The sequence below is a fragment of the Protopterus annectens genome, chromosome 4.part0 (genome assembly GCF_019279795.1).
Source record: "Protopterus annectens isolate FY-2018-M chromosome 4.part0, PAN1.0, whole genome shotgun sequence".
In the NCBI taxonomy this organism is placed as follows: Eukaryota; Metazoa; Chordata; order Ceratodontiformes; family Protopteridae; genus Protopterus; species Protopterus annectens.
Genome location: NC_056733.1, coordinates 1,421,832,530 through 1,421,854,654, shown reverse-complemented (window position 1 = coordinate 1,421,854,654; position 22,125 = coordinate 1,421,832,530). Strand labels below are relative to the sequence as shown.

Here is a 22,125-nt window from a genome sequence, read left to right as displayed (position 1 = left end):
AAGGGCAGGATTACAGTGTTGTCAGAAGCTCATTACATTTGTTGGAGACTTGCAGTCATCTTTGCAGGCTTTACTCGTAAACTAAACAGAATGCCAATCTATCACGTGTGGTCCATAACCTGTGCAGTAATCCTTTAAGCTGTATATCTTACGCTTGTTTCTTGTTTGCTGTTCATTTTTTACTTTGATCATGTTTTCCCCATGAAACAGATAGTTGTTAGGCAGCAGGTCTTTTTTGGGTAAGAAACATTTTTACAAGTGGGGGTATCACAGAGATTGCTACTTTCAGCATGTTACTTAGTACTTTTATAAAGCTGAATGTAAATTATAATTAGAACTGCAGTGCAAGGAGAAGTGATTTGAGTTGAGTGCTGCTTGTTTTTTTATACTTCATTTTGACTGGCATTCCAGTAATATATTTAAAAAGTAATTTCTTTTTCATGCCTCACAACCTTTTTGTTTCCATCTAGATATTAATTAAGCTGTCATGTAGCCAATGCATTGAAATATTTTTTTTTCTTCTACATTTCATTTTGTCTTGATTGGACTCTCATAATGACAGCTTGGCATCCAGGGCAGCGTATTTAATTAATGTCCCAGTTTTTGTGGTTTTTAGCATAGCCCCACCGCTTTCTAGTTGGCCACACCGCTTTTCGTTGGTCCCACCCATTCATCTGGCTCCTGCAGCGCCCCCCTTTGATTTGAAGCCACCAGCCGCCACTGGGTGACAGACTTCCCAAAAGGTACTATAATGCATTTCTTGGCATTGAGTTTTAAGCCATAACTTTGGCATCAGTTATTTATCTGTGTTGGACCTTCTTGTAGGTTGCTTGTGTCTTGAAGGGGATTCTGTGACTGCTCCCAGTTTGCAATCATCTGCAGACTTGGTCAGACAGAGGTCTTTGACATTGTCCTTGACATCTGAGTATTAGATGCCAAAGAGGAGTGGGCCATCAGTGAGCTCTGGAGACTCCACTGGTGACTGGCCTCTTTGTGGAGGTGGTCTCATCTGTCCTAACTTCCTGGGTCCTATCTGCATGTCAGCTGGCTATCCAGCACTTTGTATAGAGGTTTATGCTTAAATCCATAAGTTTAACAGTGCCTGAAGGGGTATTGTATCAAATGCCTTAGCCAGGTCATGGTAGGCAGTATGGACTATTTTACCCTCATCCTTTACCTCAGTACCCTTCTCAAAGAAATCCAGGTTCAGTAGTCATGACCTTCTTTGACAAAGCCAAACTTGTGTTTATCCAGTGTCTGAAGGTCTCCTTTGTCTTTGTTGATAATTTTCATGATGATTCTTTGCATGGCTTTGCATACAAGACTAGTCAGACTAATGGGTATGCAGATTCCCTTATGGAGAGGGATGACTGTTGCAGTCCTCCATTTTCGTACTATGAAGCCTGCTTTGAGACTACAGTTCATTAGTAACTCCAATGGCCTTGTAGATCATATTTTACACTATTCAGGAGACATCCCAGGATTTTATACAGGCCCATTGAGGCTGTGCTGTTTGTGTTAGCAAGCCCAGCAAAGACATGCTGTCTGTTTATAGTTGAAGAGGTTATATTTGAAGGTATTTCTTGGGGGGGTGGGGGTGGCTGGGGATGAGTGGAGGGTAAAGTTGGAAATTCATTTGTCAGCCTGCAGGTTCATTGCATCTTCCAGCTCAGTGAGTGTGACACCATTAACCACCAGTTCAGCACACTGTTGTGTGCTGCCTTTGAGTTATGACATAGCTGACTAAGACCTTATGGTTGTCTTTTGCCTGGGAGGCTGTCCTTGACTGCAAAAATGGCTTTACTGGACTGAGGTAGCCCACGTAGTTGTGTGTTTACTTTGATGGAGTTCTTGTCTTTGTGGGAGTTACACTTTCTGCTAAGACATTACGATGTGCTTACGAAAGAGTAATGTTATTAAATACGGACCCAGGAGTAAGAGAAGAGGTAACGGTTTACTGACTGGGAGCAAAATATAACACTGGACTTTGGGAAGCTTTTGTTGTTTTACTGAGAAGGATGGTGGATAAGTAGAGTAGAATTACTGAATGTAAGATGAAAAGTGATTGAGCCTTTTAAAAGACATATGTAGGTTAGATGAGAAGTTTGTGGGGGGTGGGCAAGGATTTTGAGGTAGGTGCAGCTTCAGGATGAGACTGTACCTCAAAACACTTTGTGAGTCGTGATGTAGAGTGAAAAAAATGTAAGTATGCATTGCTTCCTAACAGAGAAAAATACGGTTTACATTTCGTAGACTAGTAGAAAACTTTACTCAAGCCATTTTCGGAGGTAGTTTTTTATGTTGTTGTTTCAGCCTTGTGCACAGGATTTCAAGCTAAACATTTGAGAAGTGAATCTTGCTTAAGACTTGATAGACAAATCAAATACAGAGCAACAAGAGTTGGCTTTTTTCTCCTTGTGTGACTTTGATGTTCCCTTGCATAGTACTGCTTTAGTTTTGATATTTTGTAGCAATGCAAATGCATGTTATAACTCTAGAAAAGTTTATAGTGGGCAAAAATCCCTTAATTGTTTAATTAAGAAAACAAAAAAATTCTCTTGTTAAACTGTAAAGGATTAACCATTTTTTCTATGTTTTCTTTTCAGGTCAATATAATCCCCATAATAGCCAAAGCAGACACAGTTTCCAAAAGTGAGTTGCACAAGTTCAAAATAAAGATAATGAGTGAACTCGTCAGTAACGGAGTGCAGATCTATCAGTTTCCTACAGATGATGAGGCTGTTGCAGAGATTAATTCTATAATGAATGTAAGTTTTGGGAAGATCCTTTAAAATGTTATTTTATTGATGAAATGCATGACTGTCTTATTCCTTAAATGTAAATTTCATATTGTAAAGTTGTTACTGTTCTCAGAATTAGTGTTTGAAGTCTAGTGTTAAGTTGTTCTAGGATGTACTAGGAGATTACCAAAGTTACCATCCCATGTTGTTACTTCTTCCAAAATGTGGTTGTCCTGCCTGTAACAGTGGGAATGCTTTTTTATTGGGGTACGCATAGCAATGGATATCTTGCTGCAAGTGATCATGCGAGAGGTGGCTCTTATTATTTCTTCAGTTATGTTATATGAAGTCTCCTGTAGGGTTACAGAACAGGTATTCATGATGGCCTATTCAGGACTGATTGTAACCTGTTGTTTGACTTGAAACATGCATGTGCAGAACTCCTTAAAACTACATATGATATAGTAGCACAGGCACAGCACAAACGTCACCCCATTACAAGAGTCTCAGACTTGGCTGTAATAAATGGATCACTAATGAGGAGAGACCTGACACAGTCAAAATGCAGCACTAACTTATAAACATTTCCTGTAAGTCTCGCATGGTATGGAGTCATCCCTTGAACAGATGAAAAGAAGGTAGTTCAGTGACCAGTGTCTCCAAATACAGCAGTGAGATTCCTCTAGTGATTCAGAAAGTTCTGGAAGGAAAGAAATTATTGGAGGGGAAGAGATAACAAACCTAACAAGTTACTTTTCATAGCTAATGGGCCCGTGTTCAAATCTGCAGTGATCCCTGAAGCTTTTCAGGGATAGATTGTTTTGTGCCTGTGAGGTAAACACTTTATCCCTTATGCCAATCCCCAGCTTGTCTTCTTTTCTCTCATTTCAGCCACTGTCATCCAACATCTTTTGTTAACCAGACTGTTGCAGATGCTCTTCAGTCCTTACCTTTGTAGTTGTGCATTTCCTATGTAAACTAATAACATTTGCAGTCCTTTTTTAAGTATTACATAATCCAGTCCTTCCAGGGCAGCTGTGGAAGTTTCTCAGTTCTGTCTAACCTCCTCAGTCATGGAAAGAGTATATTGCAAATGTCTCATAACAGTGTTTTTGAAGGTACAGTTATTTGTACCCATTGCAGTGTTTTTGAAGGTACAGTTATTTGTACCCATTGCAGGTTCAAAGTTGGCTTCGCCTTTGCTACTGCTTTGTGTTGCCTTTGACCTCTCATGGGTGTACAAATGTGGGTCAGCTAAGTGTCGCTATAATTAGGGAATTTTGTGCATAAACTCTAAATGTGGTCCTTTGAGACAGAATCATTGGTTTACATTTTTTGACAGGTATTGGGAATGTAGGAATTTCATTGTATGCTTGAAAGCACTGATTTGACTTTTCTGTGGCCCTTCCAGTAGCTGTGTAACATTACAGGTCCTGCACGTGCAGTACTGTATTGTGGATGGATTTAGTGGGTTATTTTATGTGCCGTCAAGTTTTGTCATTGTTGTAGCTTCTGGAGTTCCCTAGATGTTACTTTAGAACTGCTCATCTTCTCTGTTCATTAATGACTTTCTGTTGGACCAGCATGTAATGGAAGCTGTATTGAGCAGGCAGATAACATGTTATCCTCAGTAGTGGGGGATGTAAAGTGCCTTACATATCTTGGTTTTGTGTTAAAGTTAGCCATGAGTGGTTTAGCTGAAGCAGGCTACAAGTAAATAGGCTGTGTTAGAAGAAGGTTGGACAAGTTATACAAACATTTAATTTAGTCATGTATTGGCCAAGTAGTTGAACTGATTCAGCAAAACACTAAAGAACAGAATCCGACAAAATAATGAGAATGCCCTGAGTTCAGACGTAATAATGAGAACATAGAGCATAGACAGTCAAGATAAACAGCATTGGAGTACAAAATTCAGTGACTAGTTTCAAGTCTAAAATAAAGATGCGACCACAAAAATACTTCAGCAGTTTTTTTCTCTTACTTATTTGAACTTCTTCAGAAAACGTATCAACATACAAACAATTTAAATACATTTCAAAAGCTACGTATGCTAAGTCAGGCCCTAGAAGATGTTGTTGCGAGAGCACAAGCAGTTATTCAGCAAACACAAGGCTGTTTTTGTGCTCCAGGGCTTACAGATGATGTTTGTTACTGACTGTCGTCATCTGATGAATGCACCATTGTAGGAGAAAGTGAAGGTGCTTATCTGAATAATTCACTCAGATATGTGAGTAAAGGATGGTATTAATCCATTTTCCAATGTTTCATGTTTCTATTTAACTGTTGGAGAGCGTAACATCCTGTCTGTACCAGTTTGTAAAACTTGTATTTTTAATCTTGAAAAGAAGGTACGTTAACTACAAGTCTCTTGAGGTAGAGAATTTTTATCTGAATCAGTGTTTCAAAATGAAAATTGTACTGTTGGGGTTATAATTTTATACTTTCTCAAACGGTATACAGTATAAAGATAACGTTTTCTCAGACATTTGTGAGGTATACATTAAAGCCGGGCTAGACATTTTGCAGTTGTTTTCTAAGTGGAACACCAATAAAATGATGGTTTTGAGAGATGAGATTAGACTGTTGGATAGAACGTTTTTTCATCATCCATCTTTCATGTTATTTAAAAACTTGTACGATAGTATCTCGGCCAAAGTTCAAAGGTGTGTGGCCACGATTATTAATAGAAAGAAAAAAAAGCTTGGAAGAGGTTTATTTGCTTACAACAGTAAGCAAGCATTTGTGATTAAAAATACTTCTGAGCTCAATTTGTTTGTAACCCAGAAGGGGCACAAGTGACTAATGGTAACCACAAAACTAACTGTCTGGACCAATTAGATACTTTTGGTAATGGTGAACAAGCTAACTTTTTGATCTCTGCAGGGACAGGACAAAAATTAACTGGGTCTGAAATTGAAAGTTCACAAGTTGTTATAACATTTTTTCTTTTGCGAAAGATGATTTGCCCTGTACCTCTGGGTCTGTTCCTTTTCCCTCAAAGGGCCCAAACAGCAGCAGTTTCTGGTTGATGAGGGGAGGAAAAGTGACTCGAGGCAAAAAATGAGGAAAAGGGGAAGGGGCATTGGTTAAGGACTGGCACATTTTTAATCTTCGTAAAAGAAGCTTTACTTATGAAGAAATTAATGTGCTTTCAAATGATGTTACCCTTATTCCAACCAAGAAAGCTTTTAAGACAGATGTTATACTTGACTTTAAACGAAAATTGAATTTTTTTTCGATAAAATGACTTCCAGTTATGAGAAAGTATGGTTTAAAAGACCTAGCATGGTTAATCCATCTTAAACCAACATTTTAAAATTTTTTTCCAAAATGTGAGGAGGATTTATATGACTTATTTAAGAAGACCGATAAAAAGACTTGTAAAGTGAAACCTTTTTTTAATCTAAGTAACAGTGAATTTACAGCCTCAATTGGGTATGATATTTGGCATACCCAAGTACATAAAATAGTGATCATCCACTGTGTAGGCTAATTGTGTCTGCCCAGAAAGCAAAACCGTTACCATTGCATCCTACTTAGTCTGTTCTGAATCCTAGTCTACAGAAAAGAACTTATTTTTTTCTTAAGGATTCATGGCTGTTTTTGGATCAGATGAATAGGTGTAGATTCACTAGTAATGAATAATTTTTTTGTACTGTAGATGTGAATTCACTGTATATGGCCCTTAATCAAGAGATAGGTAGAGTATATCATAGTAAGTTTACTAGTTCAAAGAATTTGGACATTTAACACCATATGTTTGTTACTAGAATTGGTATTAACTAATAACATTTGGGAAAAGGATTTACAGATTGGGGGTGTGGCGATGGGGGCCAGAGTTGCCTCTTTTGCAATCCTGATAATGTGTTGGTGGGAAATGAGGTATTTGGTGTAGTTACCACTTTTCAAACATGTTGGGTATTACAGAAGGTATATAAATGACTTGTTTTTCATTTGGAATGAGAATCAGGTGTTTGAAGAGTATGTAGTTCAAATCGATGAGCGTATAAAATGGTTGAATTTTGAAATTAGTGGTATAGTGAAATGGTTAATTTTCTGTTTCCTTAATTTTAAATGCAGAGTAATATATATATATATATATATATATATATATATATATATATATATATATATATAAAAAGAACAACTTCACTACTAATTTAAATTTTCTGAGTTTCCATTCCTCATTTTTGAAATATAATATTTTTAGAGGACAGGTAATAACACTAAGTTGGCTTATTAGTAGAGATTTTAAGTTTTTAGAAGAAACAGAAGTGCTCATTACTATTATTTTGGGCAACAGGTTATCCAGTTGCTAATTTAAGATCTATCTCTGAAGTAGTGAAAAGTAGAATTGGGAATTTCCACCTAAACTTATTTCAGGTTTTACACTTAAAGTAAATAGTAGTATTAGCAAAGAAAAAACTTTTGCCTTTCCAATTCCAGTGAGCATTGATGAGTCCAGTATTAAAAACATAACTGGAAAGTAATTTTGGGTAACCAGGAATTAACTAAAATAGTTTGGTAGTATACCTCAATTTATATATAAAAAACTATAAGCTTAAAATTCTTGTTAGAACAATCTAATTTAAGGGAAAATTCATATTTAGTGGTTCTCTAGGGACTTTTCCAGGTCGTCAGTGCAAGTACTGTAGATGTATAGTTATTTCAAACATCTTGATTACACATTGACAGTCAAAAATAGGTTTAGTTGCAGAAGTAAGGGTATAGTGTACTTGGCATGCTGCTGCATCTATGATGATTTTAAGATCACTAGGAGGAGATTATATTTCAGAATTAAGGAACATGTATTGGTTATAAAAAAAAAGACAATAATGCACTTGCTAGACAAAAAAAGGCTAAAGATTTTCAGAAATTAATTTTTCTGGTAGTCGAAAAAGTTGATCAGTTACATTTTATAGATTTATGTAACAATTACCTAGAATTATTAAAGTGGCAGGTTTTTTAAGAGCGGATGTAGTACCAGGTCTTAATGAAGCTATATCTGTTAAATGTTTGTTGAAATGTAGAATTATTTAATACCTATTTGTTTGTACTTTTATTTTATATCTTCATGGTTTGATGTGCTGTGTATATCTAAGAGGTGTTTTTTTATACCTATTAAGTGATTTTGCATTTTAAATATGAAAACACATTTTATTGGCTTATTACTTTTGTGACGTCATCTTTTGAAATGTATTTAAATTGTATGTTGATATGTTTTATTTCTGAAGAAGTTCAGCTAAGTAAATGAACGAAAGCGCTAAAATATTTTTATGGTCATATCTTTATTTTAGATTTGAGAATAGTCGCTGAATTTTGTGCTCTGCTGCTGTTTACCCTAAGGGTTGTGGTGTTCTAAAGTTATTCTTGTACCCTTGGTTCCTGTTCAATAGTTCATAGACAGTCAAGGTGCATTAGATATTTATATCAACAAGATATTAAGAAAATAAGGAGTAATGATTTCACAGTAAGGAAAATCATTCAAGTTCGCCATGTTATATGGCAGTTTGTTTGTCTTTTCGGCTTTTCCCGGTAAGCGGTTACCACAGCGGAACTCCTGTCCGCTAAAGATTGGCAGTAGATTTTTTTTTTTTTTTTACGAAACACAGAGGTGCCAGCTCGACACCCAACCTTCAACGAAGGCATGCCCATTTACGCACGCATGTCTTTCCCCAACCACGGGGAGGATATGCAGACTCCACACAGAAGGCACTCCCAAGCCAAGCCGAGAATCGAACGGGAGAACCTCTTGTTGTGTGGTAACAACGCCACCGCTGTACCACCGCGGAATATTAAAAATGACATGTTGTGTTCCAAGCTGTGTAGTTAGATCCCCAGTTTTGTTGAGGATACTGCAGAATGGTGGTTACGATTTTAGTACCCATGGAATTCTACTTATTGAGTGAAGAGAAGCAGTAGGTAGAGGTATGTTTTGTTGGAAATGGGATGTGGAACTGCATTTACTCTTATGTTTCTTTTATGCATTGATAGGGCACTTGTGCATGTTTAAAAAAAATTAGGATGATTTCCACTAGAGGGAAAAATAAAATACTTAATGGAGATGTTAACAAACAACTTTTGTATGGAGGGATCAATGTTCATGTAGTAGAAGGCTGGAGAAGAGGAAATCCTCTGGCTCCACTGGTTCAGCAGGTTTTTCCTGTTCACTGTCTGTAGCGTCAAACTGAGATTGGTGAGCGATCATCTCCTTCGTTGTATGAAATTTTTAGGAATAGCTGCACTCCTGAGATGTCCAGAACTACTGACTCAAATTTGTTTTGATTGAGGTTAAGAAGCATTTAGAATATTTTATTTGTTTACTGGCTGGGATCTCTATCTCAGCAATGCCCATTTTTATTGTATGCCCAAGGAGAAAAACTCCAGTTAACCTATTACAACATAAAAGTAAGTTACATGCAACAGCTTAGTGCACTTAGACAAACACACAAAGCAGTAACAACATTATGGCTAGTGATAGTGCTGTAGTAACAAGTATAGCTCAGAGAATTACAATACAAGTGGATATCTTAGGTTACACTTGAAGTAACGGACAAATGGCAAATTGTATACAAAAACACAGCTGCTAATTAAAGACTGAATAATAGCCTGTGTGGAGACTGAGTAAGTTGAATTAGTCATTGCAAAGCAGTAAATATATAGCCTGAAGTTACCCATGTGGTGAACATTGGTGACACTTTGGCTTAACACTCACACAGCTCATTGGGTCTTCCTGCCAGAAAAAAAAGATTTCTTGTTTAAAAACCTTTAGTATTGTTTTCTGTGTTGATTGTTAGGCCACCAAGGGTGGAAGTGTCTGTTTCCTGTCAGCCTGTAACCCTTTGGACCATTGATATGTTGCAGACTTTAACTGCATTCTGTATGCTGAGTACCTGTGTTCCTTCTTTTATAAATGAGTCTGACTTGATAGGGTTGTGTCTGAAAAGGTGACATGATTGCCATTCTGCCGTGAGGTGACTTACTTAAGGTAACTAAAACAAAGTAGCACATAAAAACATGCACTTCAAACTCAAGATGAAACTAGTTCCATAGCAGTTCTGGTTACTCAGATGAAGTGCTTTTTCAAAAGAAATGGGGTTTGGGGGATGATAGTTTAAGCAGTCTTGCAAACTGTTTAAATGTTGAAATTTAAAAAAAATGCATCCAAGTATTGAGTTTAGTTAGAAAGTACTAGAATAGTTAAGGCAGTCTACGTTAGCCTAAGGAATACACAGATCTGCAAAATCAGGACATAAAATGAGTAGATGAAATATTTAATTAAATTATTATGTAGCTGTGTGTTCAATATTTTGGCATATCCATCCTTTGTTGTTTTGTCTGGCTCTTTATGATATGGACCCTGCACCATTTTTAAGGAGAATGCATACACTTGTCACTCCCTGTTGTTCCTAGCCATTAATACACTTCAGATATTCTCCTAGCATATCTGAAGTCAGAATTTAGAAAGCTCTCTGATACATAGTCTTTGTAGTGCAACTGTGGTCATCAACTCATGAACCATGGCTAGTACAAACAGTACCTGTTTTGCATGTACTTCCATTTGTTATGGTTGTTGCCACTGATAAAATTTCAACTTACAACCCGCACATGTCCGTAAGAAAAGAAATATGGCCATTTGAATGACTGGCAATGAATTACAGGGTGAAACAGGGCAGGGCCAATGGCAAGGAGCCCAGAAGCCAGCCTTAACACCTTAATGTTGTACTGTTGAGTCCACCACACTTATTGTATCTTCTGCACTCTCACCTGGTTATCAATTTGTAGTAAAACAGCATTACCAAGATTTTCATCCTCAGATCTTAAACAATGCCTTTTGAAACTCCTACAGACTGCCTGGCAATAAGCATGTACACTATTAAATGCAGCTTGGGGGTACATTTGATTAGTGTGTTAGACCAGCTACCTTAGACTCTGTTGTCAGATAACATGCATGACTCAGGATTCAGCCCTTGCCTGTTGGCATCAGAAGGCATTTATTAAATATACCTTTGGACAAAGAATTGCATTTTGGACTTTCATGACAGGATCTGTTTTAGATACAGGAGTTAATGGGCAAGACTATACAACATGTAAAAGAGTTCTTTCAATTTTCCTAATCTGAAGTGTGAGAGAAGTTTTTCCTCTAAACATTTGCCTTTTTATCATGCACAATCTTGCACTGAACAGTTGAAACAAAAGACTGCTTTAGAAAAAGGCCATTGGAGATGCAGAAGATGTTAGGTAAGGCAGGAGCAGTGGCCCAGCATATGTAGCCTGGGCTGATCTTTCCAGATTTGACTACATTATTCCATTTCATAATGGCAAAGAATAGGGCAACAGAGGCACTCTATCAGCTTCTGGAAAGTGACTCAGTAAGGGGCACAAAGAAACTTTACCAGGTTGCAAGGCAAAGACAGAAAGATAAAGAAGATAGTCAGACACCATTCATAAGGGATTCCAGCAACAACCTGCTTACCAGCCCACAGGACATCAAAGGCAGATGGAAGGAGTATTTCCAGCAGCTTATGAATGAAGAAAACCCCACAGAAGTGGTACTGCCCCAGAAACTGCCTACAATGAGAGTAGAAGAGGAGCCCAGCTTAGAAGATGTAAGAGCAGCACTAAGGAAAATGAAGTCAGGGAATGCAGCAGGCTCAGATGAGGTCACAGCAGATAGGATAAAGATGATGGGTGAGCTAGGGGAGAAATTGCTCCTGAGGGGGTACTACATGCAGTGTGGAGAGAAAGGCATATTCCAGATGACTGGAAAATAAGCATACTCATGCCAGTGTACAAGAACAAAGGGGACATCCACAACTGTGGACAGTACAGAGGCATCAAACTCCTACCACATTGCATGAAAGTTCTGGAGAGGGTGATTGATAAACGGATACGCAGAATAGTAGAATATAAGATGGGAGATGAACAGTTCGGATTCAGATCAGGATGCAGCACAATTGACCCGATGTTTGCATTGAGACAGATACTTCAGAAGAAACTAGAGAAGAGGAGAGAGACAAACTGGGCTTTCCTAGACTTGGAGAAAGCATATGACAAGGTCCCAAGAAAGCTGATCTGGACAGTACTGCGGTGGTTTGAAGTCCCAGAAACATTGGTAGAATTAGTACAGGCTATGTACAAGGACCCAGTGACTCAAGTACGAACAGTGTTTGGCCTCACTGAGAGGTTCCCGGTGGGAGTGGATGTACACCAGGGTTCAGCTCTGGGCCCACTGCTGTTCATACTGGTAATGGACTACATCAGCAAACAGGTTGGAGGGGTCAGAGCAACAAAGATGCTGTATGCAGACGATGTGGCAGTACAGGCAGACTCTGATCTAGAACTTCAGCAAAGGATAGGAGAATGGAATGCAAGTCTGAAGGCACATGGGATGAAACTAAGCACAGATAAGACAGTGGTAATGGCAGCAGATTGGGGAAATCAGAAGAAGCTGAGAATAGAGATAGATGGGAAGATAGTGGAACAGGTAAACAGCTTCAAGTATCTGGGAGGGGTGGTTGAGGAGAAGGGTAGCCTGAATGAAAAGGTCAAAGCTAGAATCAGAGGGGCTGCAGCCAACTGGCATAGAGTATCAGGTGTAGTAGATGACAGAAGAATGCCAAAGAAGCTGAAAAGTAAGGTGTACAAGACAGTGGTGCGACCTGTACTACTGTATGGTACAGAAACCTGGGCAGTAAAGGCAGAACAGTTGAAGAAGCTAGAGGTGATGGAAATGAAGTGCCTGAGAAAGGTGGTAGGATGCACACTGCGGGACAGGTGAAGAAATGAGGACATAAGAGCAGAAGCCAAAGTAGCTCCAATTGCAGAAAAGATCAAAGAAAACAGATTACGATGGTATGGGCACATGTGTAGAAAAGCAGAAGACAATCTGGTGAGGGAGATTTGGGACAGACAAGAAGAAGGTAAGAGGAAGCAAGGGCGTCCAGCAAAGAGGTGGATGGATTGTGTGAAAGAAGATCTGTGACAGTCAGGCATGAGTGTTGAAGGCAGGAGAGTGGCACTGAATCGAGAGAGTTGGCGACAGTTAATACGATACCCCGACCCCATGTAAATGGGAAAAGGGGATGATGATGATGATTCCATTTCATAAATTCAGCCACCTGTCCCTCTACCAGCTAGGAAGAAGACTATACTTTTTTCCCGCCGTGCCTGCTGACCATCAAGCCTCTACCCATTCCATTAATTCCACCAACCTAGGCTTTTCCCAGTAAGGGTGAGGACAGACGAGGAGAAGGTACTGTCATGCAGACAACGGTGCATCCTGGCTATGAATACATTTGTTTTTGCCCTAATTCTGCCCCTGTTGGCTGGTGTATGCACTTCTTTCACCACAGGGGTGTGCAGTGCCCTTTCCCCTTGTAAGCGTGTGTGAGCTGTACGACTTACTGAGAGTGTGTAATGCTGCCTTTAAGGCTGGAGACAGAGATGCTTTGAAAAAGGCCAGGCTAACTTGAACAAAATTGTGAGAGTAGCAAAACAGGCCTACAGTCTAAAAATGCAGAGACACCTCACTGACCAGAAAGATTCCAGGCACCTGTAGAGAGGGATCCAAAACATCACAGAATATAAGCCACAATCCACACGTTGTGATGATAAACCAGATTTTTTAAGCAAGCTAAACATCTACTTCAGTAGATTTGAGGAATCAAGTAGAACCTCACCAAAGAGAATACTCACCAATGCAGATGCCGCATCACTATGCCTCAACCTGTGTAGCTTTCATCCTGGCAAAGCAGCTGGTCATAGTTTTATAGTAGGGAAATTAATTCAGCACTAGCCTGAAAACTGGACTACACTAGCTTAGAAAGGCAGGAAACAAGGAATTTTTTGAAAAGCCTTCTTTAGCTATGTTAAGAATCTAAGTGGCAACTCACAAATATGCACTGAACTAGTGCAAAATAGCACAAAATATACTGAACCTAATGATATTGCCAACATTTTGGCAGATAGATTCAGTGCAAACGTCACCCCCCTCTCACCTCCAAAAGGGCCCACAACAATACCGGAAAAGTGTAGTGTCTCAAAAATCACAGACACACAGGTGAAAACAGCCCTTCCAAAAGCCAAAAACGCAACATCAACGGGACCAGATGGTGTCCCAGGCTGCGTCTTGCACGAACTACAGAATGAACTAACCCCCCACCTAAACACGCTGTTCAGCCTCAGCCTCTCCACAGGCTACGTGCCCATAGAATGGCGCACAGCAACGGTTATTCCTCTCCACAAAGGAGGGGCCACAACTGACCCTGGTAACTATCACCCCATAAGCCTGACTAGCCTGGTCTGCAAGGCTATGGAGTGCATCATCATGGAACTCATTAACAAAGACATTGGGAACCTCCAAACACTTGACCCGACCCAGTTCGGCTTTAATGGCAGATCATGCCTACTAAACCTGGTTGACTTCTTCAAGACAGTCACCAAGGCCATAGACGAGGGAAAGGTGGTTCACACAGTCGACCTTGACCTCGCCAAGGCTTTCGACACCATTCCCAACTCTGGTATTACAGAAAAACTCACCAGCCTGAACATAAACCCCTACATCATGAGATGGGTTGCCAAGTGGCTTACAGACAGAACTCACATGGTAAGAATAGCGGGCTCCAGGTCCGACTCTAAACCAGTCACAAGTGGTGAGCAAGGCTTGGTCCTGGGACCCCTACTGTTCAGCATATACTTCTCAGAAGTACAGGCAAACACAGGAGGTATATGGCTAACCAAGTTCGCCTATGACTGCAAACTAGGAGCCATAATTGACTCTCCAGCTGACACAGACATCCTCCAAAAGGGCCTTACTGAGTTGGTGTCAGTCATGGCCTCAAGCTAAATGCCAAAAAATACATAGTCATCCCATTTGGGAAAAACAGAAAACCCACAAATTCCCACATAGGTGGCAGCCCCCTTAATACCGAAGAGGTAATAAGAGATCTGGGGGCCCAGGTAGATAGTAATCTCTCCTTTGACATTCATATTGCCAAAGTAGTTAGGAAATCCTTCTATGTGGCCCATCTAATTACTAAAGGGTTCGCATCTAGAAATAGAGGTTATAGTGCCCCTCTACTTGTCACTCATTAGACCCATCATAGAGTACAATGCCCCATTTGGGATGTACCTCACAAGACACTTCCAACAGCTGGAAAGACCACAAAAGTACCTCACCAAGAGGATTACTGGCCTCAAACATATGTCCTATGCAGCCCGACTGAAAAAACTCCGGCTGTACTCAGTGGCATATCGCTTACTCAGAGGTGATCTCTGCCTGACTTACAAAGCCATGTCCTACTCAGAATTGATGGACATGCTCCACCTAAAGAAATCCAGGTCACTGCGAGCCACGCGCTCTAGTGAGCTAAACCTCGCTACAGCAATAAATAGAACATGCTGGAGGGATAGATTCCTGTCACAGAGACTCCCCATGCTTTGGAACAAAATTTCAAACTACATTAGGCAGAGCCCCTCACTAACACTCTTCAAGAGAAATCTTGACGAGTGGCTGGGTAACAGAAAATACACCATTGGGATCACTTCATTGGCTCTGCTTGACAGAGGATCAGTTAGTTAATCAATGGGGTGGCAAAAGCTGACACACTCTGGCTAGGCTTATAAATGCCCTCGGGCAGATAGCCTAGTACCTACCTGTGAGCCTATGGTCCATATATGATCCCAGGGAGGCTCCTTAAAAACTGTGCTGATCAGCTGGCACCAGTCTTTACAAACATTTTCAGTACATCTGTCAACCAGGAAAAAAAGTGCCCAAATGCAAGTCCACCGACATCATTTCTCTGTTCAAGAAACCATCTCCAGCATCATTAAATGATTACTGGCCAATTGCACTTACCTCAGTAGTGATGAAGTGTTTAAATTGGTTAAGGGTCCCATAACATTCTGCCTACCTGCTACATTTGATCCTTTACAATTTGCATACAGGCCAAATCGTTCTACTGCGGATGCCGTAGCCTTAACACTTCATCACACCTTGGACCATCTGGAAAATAAGGACTGTTATGTACGCATGCTGTTAATAGACTTCACCTCTGCCTCCAACATGGTAATTCCACAACAACTACTGTCTAAGCTGAGTAATCTAGGCATAGAAAATTAATATGCAATTGGATTCTCGACTTCCTGACTGAAGGACCACAAACAGCTTGAGCAGGAAAACATCACTCAGACAGCATCACCCTAACCACCCGGGTCCCACAAGGTTGCATACTCAGTCCTTTTCACAATTGTAACACATGACTGCACAGCTATGAGCAGATGCCATCACAGTAACTGGCCTCATCAAGGAGGGAGACGAGGGTGCCTACTGGGAGGAGGTGAAGCAACTCGTTTATTGGTGCACTGACAACAACTTAGCACTAAATGTTGGGAAAACCAAAGAAATCATCATCGATTTTAGGAAGAAGAATAAGCCACACGATCAATGGTGCAGCAGTGGAGAGAGTAAATAGTACCAAATTCCTAGGGGTACATATCTCGCAAGACCTAAGTTGGGCTATAAACACTTCCTGCCTTATAAAGAGAGCCCAACAATGTGTCCACTTCCTTAGGAGACTTTGTAGAGCTAACCTCCCACCACAGGTCCTACTTCCCTTCTACAGAGCCACAGTTGAGAGCTTACTGACAAACAACATCATTGTCTGGTATGGAAATTGCTCTCAAGCTCATTTGAAGGCACTGGATACAATTGTTAAGCAGGTCACACAAATCATTGGCTCCAACCTTCAATCCCTACAGGACAATCCAATCAGACAAATGCTATGGTAGATTCTAAAAACTATTGAGGGATATAAACCATCCAGCTTATGGGCTGTTCAAAGTCTTGCCAACAAGGAAGTACTACAGAAGCAATAGATGCAGGACATCCAGATTCCATAACAGTTTCTTCCCACACGCTGTCAGACTGCTGAACAACAAACCCATAGCCTAACATGCGAAATGGGTAAAACATTGTTTATTTGCAATAAGTCATTGTTATTTACATAACTCTCTACATAGCTCACTTTATACATATCTATCTGCAGTGTGAAAACTAAGTTTATGGCATATATTGGTGGTGGGTACGTTTTTTTTACGGATGCCTCTTTATTTATTCACAGTACTGTTTGTTACATGTCCTTATATTTCTACTGAGTCTGTTCTTTAAAATTTTTTACTTTATTTATTTTAAGTATCTTTTTGATTTCTGTTTTTAGTATTTTAAATTATTTAATTTAATCTACCTTCTTTCTGTAAACTGTCAATCATGTGGTACGAGACAGAGTATCGAAATTTTGTACAGTGATGCACACTTTTTCTCCGTGTTGGTTTGTATGACAATGAAGTTTACTTTGACTATGATTTTGTGTGTGTGCGCACTGCCACACACTTACCCATGTGGGTTCCTGTCATGGGCCTGAGATCACCAAGTATGAGTGGTCTGGTCCTGTAGCCACTGGTAATGTGCAAGCCTTCACTTGCTCAGAAGCAGTCAGCCTGAATGGACTCACTATATTTCCCCACCCCCTAGGATGGGTGAAACAGTTCATTGCCATTTTCCCCTTCTTGGCTTTTCAGTATTTGATCCATTGTTTGAAATTAAGTAATCTGGGTTGCAGTCAAGGCTTTGTCACTCTGAACCACAGAGTTTGGTGAAGACTAAACCTTATTAGAAGTCCAGTGGCTGAAACTGATTGGTGAGGAGCTGATAAGCACAGAGCACAAAGTAAAGTTCAGGGAATTTCTGCCTTCATAGCAATATCTCCCATTCAACAGACCAGACAATAATCATAGGATTTCCTCCTATTTCACCAGGCAAAATAACCTCGGTGTAACCCATCTTAAAAAATAAATGCTCCCCACTTCAGCATTAGAGTCAGTCTACCTGAACAAGTGCAGGGGCTAAATGTTTAGGCAATTCCTGATCCTGAAAAAAGATGGACAATGGTACTCTATGTTGGACTTCTAAAAGCTAAACTTAAGTTTCTGGTGTTGAAGAAATGTAAGATATTTACCTTCTAGTCCCTACTGCCTTTTCTAATGTTAGGCATTATCCTGTTCGCACCGGGCTTGGAAGATATGTACTTTGCATATCCTCAACTTCAAACAGAATAGATGAAATAAAATTCCTGTGATGTGTCTGGCAGGGACAGAACATTCTAGTTATCTTCATTGCTCTTTGGAATTTCCACTACTCCCATGTTATTCATCAAATGCATTTTGCTGGTTTTAACTCATCTCAGAGTTCAGAGCATCCATATTTGTCCTCCCAGAAAAGGTTGACCAGATCATTAAACTACCCTGTACAGTGCTTATATGTGAATCTTCAAAAATCCCGCCTCATCTCTTCACAAACTAAACACATGTAGAGTCCATCTTGCAAAGAATGATTTACAGGCTGTACATCCCTAAGAAAATATTACACATTTGTTTCTTTCCCCAGGCTGTCCTACAGCCATCCATGACTGCCTGAACCAACTTTGGAGGCTTTAGGATACAGGCCTTCTTTCTTTAACATGACTGCCTTGGTGAAGTTACACTTGAGGAAACTCCAGTTGTACTGTAGTGTCTACTGCCTTTTCTTTTATTTCATGGAGCAGGTATTCCTTATCAATGTACAGAGAACTGTATTGGTGGGTAGAACTGATGAAAGTTGATGCAAAGATGGCATTTGTGAAGAAGGGGACCATATGTTTACTTCAAACTTTTCTGATCTGGCTTGGGGTGTGCACAACAGATATCCCAAGAGTCCAGGGTGTTTTCATGGACAAGTTCAGACATATCAGCGTAACTTTGTCTGCATCCTTTGCCTGTTATCTTTTTAAGTATATAACCAACAAAATATAGAACAAGCTCAGAAAATACTTTATATGTATTATAAAAACAACAAGCTTTCGCAAAAAATGCTATTCTAAGCTGAATACAATACTGTAAATAACACACCACCCTGTATACAATTAAGAAAGTGACATGATCACATAAAATCAGTCAATTAATTTACTACCTAGAATGCCTGGCCTTCAGCACAGGGTTTTATGCTTACACCGTAATTTAGACTTGGGAAATCACTTGCTCCAAATAAATTAATCCATTCTATATTCCTTATTCTCTGTTTCAATTATTGTGTCTCCACCCCTTAAGAGTTCATATTCAGTATCAAATGCAACAAATTAAAAGCATGTTTTCATTTGTTTCATCAATACTAGCATTCTTCAAGAAGGTATGTCTGTTTTTTTGATTGTATCTGCCTTTTTTCTGAAAAAAAAAAAAAAAATATATATATATATATATATATATATATATATATATATATATATGGTTCCCGCCTTTCTAGGCTAGTATAGTCCAGTTTTCAGGTTACTTGGATAGAAGGAAGATGTCTTTCAAGAATGCAACTGCAGTCCTGACATATGGGTTGTCCTGCCTCAGGCAGCCCTTCGGTCGGCCGGATTCCAAAGTCCAGGTCTGGCGTCGGCCGATGTCGCCTACTCCCCGACGTCAGAGCGGCTGGGGTATAAAGGCATCCGCCGACGCCATCTTCTTCAGTCTTTCTTGCCGCACGGTGCCCGAAGCAGAAGCAGTTCGCAAGTGCCGGTTGGTCAGCTCCTGTGTTTTCAGTTACCGAAGTCATCAAAAAGCTAAGTACCCCGTTGGGGAACATTTTTCTTGCCTCAGCCGATGTCAGAAAAAATTGAAAAGGTTAATAATTGTTTGTCTTGTGGTAAACAAATACCTCATAAGGACTTCCATTCTTACTGCCTTCCCTGCCTGGGCCCAGACCACGACGTCTCGGCCTGTGCTGCCTGTGCTTGCTTTAATAAGCGCACACTCAGGCGCCGGGCAGAATTTGCCAAAGACTTTTTTGTGTTACAGATCTCTGTGTTTGCCTATACCTTACTTGAATAGAAGGAAGTTTCTCTGTTCTCCTGTCAGAGAGGGGAGCTTTGAGCAGCCTGTCTGTCCCTGGAGGAGTGGTTTCAGGTCAGAAAGTAGTAGTTTATTGGCCATTTTGGGCTAATTTTTCTCTCTTTCATTTCCCTGCTATAAAAACTACATTTGCACGGTTTTGTGTGCCGGGTAGCTAAAGTATAACTATTCCCGGCTCCACAAAGTGTCCTCTTCAATTTTTCCCTTGGAATTAGACAAACTTTCAACTTAAGCACTCAAGCCATTCATTTCTCAGCCTGGCACTTGCTCAAAACTCATAGCAAGCACTTAAAAACCCTAGCACTACAGAAGGACAAGGCTCTCTATTCAACCTTACCAGCCATTCAGTAAAACAGTTTACTGTACCTATCCAGGCATGTCCAAAGGGCAGTTTCAGGTGTACTCTCCAGTCCATCTGGTGAATCTGGGCATTTTGAGGCAATGTAACAACTGCCTCATGTACACAGACAACCCTCTTCTCCTACCACCAAATACTAATACATGTGAGAGATGCAATTATACAGCCAAACTGGAGGCTAAGCTTTCCCAACCTAAGAATGGATCAGACAGTCAAGAGGAGAAGGGAAATACTGGCATCACACCCAGTCTCACATAGACCCATTAAACCAGCACCGGTGAAAAAAACACGTAAATACATGAAAACATACTCAGAGGCTGTAAATAAAAATCTGCAAAAGCAACAGAGCCCTCCAAAGCAGACATCCAAGCAATCTCCACCTCCCAACACAACCCATGAAACACTTCACAAAACCAGTATGCCACGCAGTCACAGCCCTCAAGGCAAAATAACATACCCAACATACTAGTAACAGGTGACTCTATAGTCAGGCACACTGACGTCCCACTCACTAGGCTGAATAAGGAGAAAGTTACTGTTAGCTGCCTGTCGAGTGCCAGGATCTGCCACATAACACAAGCACTCAGGTCACTCCAGAACAAGTACAAATACGACTCTGTCATTGTCCATGCTGGTGTGAATGACCTGTGCCATACCTCCCTGAACTACATGAAAAAAGACATGGTAGAGCTCTCTGATCACATAGCCCAAGCCGGTATGACCCTGACCCTGAGTAGCATCCTGCCCTCACCAAGAATGATACCACGGTATGAAGAAAGAATTATCAATTTCAACAATTGGCTAAGTTTCTGGTGTCATTCAAAGGGGATCCAGTGTCTGTCTGCCTGGGATGACATGCTCGACAAGCCATGCTGCTTTGCTAGAGACTGCTTGCACCTGTCACCCTTAGGCTTTCGAATACTGGCCAAGGCTCTTGCCACCCCCATATTGCCTTTTTAGGCAAGGCTCAAAAGACAAACCCACCACCATAAATGGCACAAGTAACAAAAATCTGAGGGTAATACTACTCAATGCCAGAAGTCTAAACCTCAAAATGCATGCACTCGAGGCACTCCTCAGTATGGAGAAAATCGATATATGTGCAGTAACAGAAACCTGGTTTAAGGCTCCAGAGAGCACCCCAGCACTACCAGGCTACAACTCATACCGTACATTTCAGCCACATAACCCAGACCGAAATACAAAAGACGGCGGAGTATCCATATTCATCAAGGATACCCACACCTCCAGGTTAGTGGCACAGCATGATGCTTCAGAGATTATTCACGTGCAACTAACAACGGGCAAAACTGCAATTCAAATTGTAGCTTGCTACAGATCACCCACCATGTCCCAGGACCCCCATTCCGCATTTCTGGAAACACTGGGTAACATAAAGGTCCTACCAAACACCCTAATACTGGGTGATTTCAACTACCCAAACATTAACTGGGAGAACTACTCAAGTACTAACTCTCTTGCCCAACATTTCCTAGAATTTATAAACTCAAATGCCCTGGAACAACTGGTCAACACTCCCACCAGAGGTGACAACATATTGGACCTGGTCATCACCAATATTGGCGACCGGTGTTCCACACCAGAGGTCAGCCCCTCGCTCGTTAGATCTGACCATAAACAAATCACTTTGGATATCCACATTCTGCCCCCACCCCCTGACAAGGAAACCAGTGTGAAAAACTTTTCAAAAGCAAACTTCATGTTACTTTAGACGGAGGTGGAAAGTTTCAAAGCCCCCATGCTAAAGAATAACACTGTCCAAGCTGCAAAATTGTTTACTAATGCATTCTATGGACACCTACAAGAATGCATGGATCGTGCTATCCCAAGCAAAACCAAGACTCACTCTTCCAAGAAAAGGAAACCAGTCTGGTGGACCCCTGCCATAAACAAGCTGTACAATAGAAGGAGGAAACTAGTACAGAAAAGAATAAAATTCCAAGAAGGAAAGACATCCCTGATCAGTATCAGCAAGAAACTACGTTCCCTCATAAAATCGTCCAAGGCGAGCTTTGAAAGAAAACTTGCCAAGGACTCCAAAGATAACCACAAGACATTTCTTTAGCTATGTCA

The 22,125-nt window shown here is 40.4% G+C and overlaps 1 protein-coding gene across 2 annotated transcripts in view; it reads left to right on the top strand.

The window, feature by feature from the left end:
• The window catches only part of SEPTIN8 (septin 8), a 1,286,408-nt gene that overhangs the window by 670,351 nt on the left and 593,932 nt on the right, over nucleotides 1–22,125 (top strand). For both annotated transcript variants that reach the window (XM_044069252.1, XM_044069253.1), the window contains exon 5: nucleotides 2,607–2,768. In XM_044069252.1, coding sequence (XP_043925187.1) covers nucleotides 2,607–2,768 — 162 coding nt within the window. The remainder of the gene's footprint in view (nucleotides 1–2,606; nucleotides 2,769–22,125) is intronic.